We start from the raw sequence: 6,152 nt of genomic DNA, 5'->3' as shown, positions 1-6,152 counted from the left end.
AATTTATCGCTAAGCTCGCAGCACAGTTAGACAGAAGATGATGTTATAGCTTGCGCCTGAAACAACACACTGAATGGGAAATTCATTTGCAGTCGGATTATTCGCGAAAGAGGAAATCGATAAAGAGAATCGACCAACAATGATAGGCCCTTTTCTCGTGTTGCGCGAGAGGGCAATCTTTATGATTTCCTGATTTCCTCTTATTCTTCTTGGGAGGTGACTTGAGCTTAGGATCTGAACCATTTATTGGATTTTTTTAAACTTTTGATTAAAATTTGACAGATGTAAAGTTATCGATTAACCCTGCTATCCGGGCGTGGTTATTTCTGACAGACAAGAAGTTATATTTTGAGTCTTCAGTCACGAGAAAAGGGGTTCCGAAGTTTTGTTTGCAATGGCTGGTGTTGGCCTATTTGGGCTATTTGACAGCTTAATTGGTTCCCGAGATTCTATCTTCAATTATCTTCTTTTCCTTTCGCTTAGATCTCATTCAGCCCTGGCCGTAGGGTAATTGCGTTAGATTCTGCAATCTGTACCGGGAGCTGTGATTGATTAGTTTATGGTTTGCTCTTAAGAAACTTTTGTTAAAGCATACGTTTGAACATTAGTAACGATATTCGACCGTGTGTGAACCCTACATAAATTGATCCTTAAAAACCCTGTTTTTACTTCTAATAAAAAATATTCATAGACAAACGAAAAAAGAAGCAACACAATTTAGTTGGGTAAAGAAGAATTGCATTATATAACACACCGATTATGTGACACTACCCCGAATGTCACTACCCCGAACGCCATAACCCCGAACGCCATTATCCCGAATGCCACTACCCCGAATGTCCTACTACCCCAAATGGCCATTACCCCGAATGCCCTACTACCCCGAATGGCCATTACCCCGAAATTAAGACAAATGAAAGAACAGCAAGGGGTACATTTTTAGAAGGAAATTTCGTTTTGGAATTTATATATATCAGTGCCAACATTTCAAAGGGGCGTAATTGCTTTAGTAACCAATGGCTTTAGCCGTCGATTTCTCGCAAATAAAAGCCCACCCCTCCAAATTACCAATGCTAGCTGGGACAGGAAACATTCATTTACCTGCTGGTGTCATACATTTACATGAGTGAGCTTTCATTCGCGAGAAATCGAAGACGAAAGTCATTGTTTACAAATGCAATTACGCCCTTTTGAAATGTTGGCACTGATATATTTATATTATTAAATGATAATTTTTTATTGGAATTTTGAAGCTTGCAAGCGAGCAAGCTTGTTTTACGCGAGAAGCCCGAGAGATGTCGTTACTGAGGTCCTATATTTTGAGATACTATGTTTTCAAGAAAAACTTTTTCAAAGTGTTATGTCTGTTGTCTGTGATTAAACTCTCTGATTAGTTTCACTTTACTTAATTGATGATGCACTACGTTTACTTTTATGGAACTATGTATTTATCAATTCCAAACCATTTTAAAGCTCTTTAGAAAATGACAACCTTCAAGTTTTCGAGCACTTCGTTCACCATTTAAAAAGTCAAAGGGTCTAATATGCAATCCAATTCAATATGCAATACCAGTCGGAAACTGTTAAACCTTATCAAAGAATTGTTCGACCTGAGTCTAGACCTGAGTTGAAGAATTTCTCGTTATGGATTGAAAAATCGGTGCATGGAACGTTGAACTATCGATTACAAATTTATAACATTATTCCACACGTTATTATCCCAAATGGTCATTACCCCGAATCCCTTGCCAAAAGCTATTGATTACATATTTTCCTTATATATTAAAAGAAGGGAATATTCCCTTCCCTTCTTTATCATACATCAAAAGAATAAATTATTTTCTTTTTATATATTCAAAGAAAGGAATATTCCCTTCTTTATCGTTCATCCAATAATTAATTATTTCCTTTTGTTATATTTTCAAAGAAGGGAATATTCCCTTCTTTATCATATATTTAACGAATTGATTATTTTCTCTTTTATATATTAAAAGAAGGGAATATTACCTTCTTTATCGTATATCCAAAGAATTAATTATTTCCTATTGTTATATTTTCAAAGATGGGAAACCCCCTTGAGCCATTAAGGGGCTGTTCATTAACTACGTAGACAGTTTTTTTGGGATTCTTGACCCCCCCCCCCCCTTTCCCCTGCGCAGACAATTTTCCATACAAAATTTTTAAAATTTGTATGGACCGTGCACAATTGCCAAACCCCCCCCCCCTTCCCTAAACTGTCTACGTAATTTATAAACATATCCTAATAAGTTTTTCTTTTCTTTTTATATACGCGAAAGAATATTCCAGGAATGACTATAATAAACAAAAATAGTCAATCTAATACATGGCATACTTTTCTGGGGAATGGTACATTCTGGGGAATGGTTCATTCTGGGAAATGCTTTTCTGGGGAATGGTGCATTCTGGGGAATGGTTTTCTGGGGAATGTTATAGAATCCTATCATTTGTATTCAGTATAAATTGACCACTTTGTCAAGCAGTTTTGGCGTGACTTTCTACCAGCGATTTCACAAAACTGGACTAACTAATTTTTAATTATAAAACGCACAAATGTTGGCTACTTTTCTCGAGGTTCTAGAAGAAAAATCTCAAAATAATGTTTTATTTCAAAGTTCGAGTGGTAGTAAACGTCATTTTAAGTGCTCGCATGAAGTGGTTAATTAGAAAAGAAAATTTCCTTCTCAAAAATGTATCCCTTGCTGTTCTTCTATTTGTCTTAATTTCGGGGTAGTCGCCATTCGGGGTAGTGTACTATTCGGGGTAACGGCGTTCGGGGTTATGGCGTTCGGGGTAGTGACATTCGGGGTAGTGACATTCGGGGTAGTGTCACAGAATCAACACACCATCGACTGTAAATGCTCTCGCAACGTGGGGCTCTAGGTAGTGATGAAAACGTCGCTAGAACTATTCCACAGCCGCAGTCAGTTTATGAGCAAAAGAAGGACGCACATTTTTTGCCTGTAGACTTGGAGACATACTTCAAGTCTCCGCGTACATTGTACGGGTTAGGCAAAAGATGTGCGTCTAACTTTAAAAACTGTCGCATTAATGGCCCTTCGCTCATTTTCAACTTCTATTCAATTTTCATACTGCCGTACTCTAACGGAACTATCCACCTACCCTCTTATAAAGATCATTCTCTACACAGCAAAAAAAGTTGTTGAATATTACATCGAAACTGCTGCAACCAGGTCAATCCATCGGTTGTGTAATATCACATTGTACGATGTACATCGATTTTGCGAACAAAATTACATCCATTGATGTAATATTGTATCTGCGTTTTGCTATTACATCATTATTTCATACATCAGCTTGAATTACGTTGATCGATATTACATTTTTTTTTGGCTGTGTACCCAACAAACAATTTTAGCTGCAGCTTAGCTTATACAGGCAAACATTAGCTGCATAAGACAAATTTTGGCTGCATAAGCTAATCTGCAGCTTAAATTGTTTGTTGGGTAGCTAATAAATTATCACACTAAAGCTTCATGTTAGTATTTCCATCCAACTCCGAAAAAAGAAGCTTAAAATGCTTTTGCCAAATAAACCAGACGTATACATAGCACAAATACTTCTTTTTATACTAGGATATGTACATATCAGTGCTAACATTTGAAAACGGCGCAAAAGCCCCTACCCGATGTTGCTGTTGTGTCGCGTGGGTGTACTTCAAGTAGTGAGTAAAGGGCCCACAAACCATTTGTTTACAAATGGCTTTTGTGCCGTTTTCAAATGTTAGCACTGATATGAACGATTTTTAAACTATGTTCGTATTCTCTCTATAAGAGCAACCGTAACGGTACGCTGCTAAACTCATTTTAGCAGCCCTCATCATAGCGCAGCTACCGTATCGGGGGTTGCCATACGAGTAACTAAAATAGCAGTCGGCTTCTCGGTGAGAAGTGCGTTACCAAATTTAGCAGCGCGATAGCAGCGCGGGAGAAAGGTTGCTATTCACAGAAATGTCAAAATACTCACTACCGGTACGGACTACAGTGAGTAAATTGATAACCGCGATAGCAGCGACCGGTGTGGAGAAGAGTGACTAAACTAAAATGAGAGCGCTGTGCGCTGTTAAAATAGTCGCGCAAATGACAACGACCGTTACGGTTGCTCTAAGTCGGTAAGGAGAGTTGCGATTTAGTGTAACTTTTAATTTATTTAGATTTGAAAATCTTTTGAGTGTATGCGATGTTATTTATTTTCAGTTGAGGGTATCGGTCTCGGTCTCGACCCTCTTACTCCTCTTAGATCTTGATGAATCTACATAGAGCTGGAAATAGGGCGTAACAGATTTTGTAAACAATGACTTCTATCGATGATTTCTAGGAATTCAAGGCACGTCAACGCAGACTAATCTAACCATCGGATAGGAGAAGTCTTTCCCTAACCGATGAGGTTGTTGGTTTGTGTGGGAACTAGAAATCATCAAGAGAAGTCATTGTTTACAAAAGCTGTTAGGCCCTAATTCCAGCTCTATCTAGGAATGTCGAGTATCATCATCAGTCAGTACTCGCATGTTTTGTGTTCGATTGGGAGCAGAGATGCGTTACTAAATTTGATCGTGCAAGAAATTTCCCTTCACGTCTTCAAAATTTACGTAAACATAAACAAAAGAGTGAAACGTCAAAAACGAACAGAAGGAGGAATCGAATCAAATCGAGAAAAACGAAGCAAAATTTTGTTGGAAATAATATAAAATATTTAGCTTGTCGCTTATAATTTACCGTCAAAACCTAAAATGGAGGAGACCGACGTTCACATCGACGTAAGCGGAAATATGGACACGCCGAAGCAGGAATCAAAATCTGGTTTCAACATGTCCGCGTAAGTGCTGAAGTATGAGTATTATGAACGTCGGAGCACCTTTGTGATGACTCAATCGCTAAATTTAATTAAACGTCATTTAATTTTCTGCTGCACTACAATTTGTTTACAGGTTTACCAGTTTCGCTCGGATTCCGAGTTTGTGGGAACTCCTACGCCTCACCCGACAGAATGTTCGACCCTGGTCAGAATTTTTACAGACATCAAATTTCAAAACCGTAGCAAACATCCCAAGACTCTCGAACCGAATCATTCGCAATTTGGGCTACTTTCAGAGCAATTACTTGTTCGTTTTTCTCGGATTGATTGTCTATTGTCTGTGAGTAATTGATGGTTAGCACGCTCAAGTAATTATTGATTTTCATGCGTTACCCCTCTTTCAGGCTGACATCCCCCCTGATCCTGATCGTTTTGGGAGCCGTATTCTACGCATGCTACAAAATCAAGCAAGCAAACGCTCCAGTGGCTTTCTTCTCCCGACAGTTGAACACAAATCAGCAATGCATTGCGGTTAACGTCGCCTCGATCCCGCTGCTATATCTGGCTGGAGCGGGTGCAGTCATGTTCTGGGTTTTGGGAGCATCCTTCTTTGTGATATCGCTACATGCGGCCTTCTACAATATCGATGCGATCGTTACGGAGGACACGGAATCTTTTCTTACGGAAACAGTCTAAAATAGTCCTTCTAAATCAACGTCAATTGCTATACTATCTTTGTCTCAGTATATTAAGAATGTAGCTTAGAAGCGAAGATACCAGTAGAGTAAATTGTCGGTAGCCGAAAATGAGACGAATTATCAATTGATTGGTATCTGACCATAGAAGCTGTATATCATCACTAAAGCCACTCAGAGCAATATTTTTTTGTGAAATTTGAATATCCACTTACGAATAACAAGCTTGATATCGAAGTAAATATATCAGTTATTATTTATCGTTACTTTTGTATGAAACAAAACTTGTTTGATAATAAATTTCCACACAAATTCCATGATTCTCCAATTTATCTAAATGTGGTAAACTCCAAACTTTTGATCAAGTTATATGGTTCTGTTGTAACACTATAAATTCCGGTTTTCTTAAATAAAATCTCGCTAAAGTTCTATTTTTACAGGCCTTTAGGACAAAATATTTAAAAAAATATTAAAAATTTAATTTGGGTTTGGTGCCAGAAGAATTTAAAGGACTGGTTTAAAAAGTATGGTCAGGTTGTAGTCAGGGTTGCTTCCACTCACTTGCTATAAAAACATATTTTTCGGAATTATGCAATCATTAGATGGTATAATGATATTTTGTAC

At 37.9% G+C, this 6,152-nt stretch overlaps 1 protein-coding gene across 1 annotated transcript; it reads left to right on the top strand.

The window, feature by feature from the left end:
• The first annotated feature begins 4,683 nt into the window (after nt 1–4,683).
• On the top strand, nt 4,684–5,832 carry LOC135713567 (prenylated Rab acceptor protein 1). The gene is made up of 3 exons (XM_065236688.1): nt 4,684–4,854; nt 4,967–5,173; nt 5,238–5,832. Exons 1-3 carry the CDS (start codon nt 4,769–4,771, stop codon nt 5,527–5,529), a joined length of 585 nt encoding a protein of 194 aa, XP_065092760.1. The 5' UTR covers nt 4,684–4,768; the 3' UTR covers nt 5,530–5,832.
• Nucleotides 5,833–6,152: the final 320 nt, after the last annotated feature.

The sequence above is a fragment of the Ochlerotatus camptorhynchus genome, unplaced genomic scaffold (assembly GCF_037179485.1).
Source record: "Ochlerotatus camptorhynchus isolate MF236.1 unplaced genomic scaffold, CSIRO-AGI_Acam_v1.1 ptg000569l, whole genome shotgun sequence".
Classification (NCBI taxonomy): Eukaryota; Metazoa; Arthropoda; class Insecta; order Diptera; family Culicidae; genus Ochlerotatus; species Ochlerotatus camptorhynchus.
This window is presented reverse-complemented; position numbering and strand designations above follow the sequence as displayed.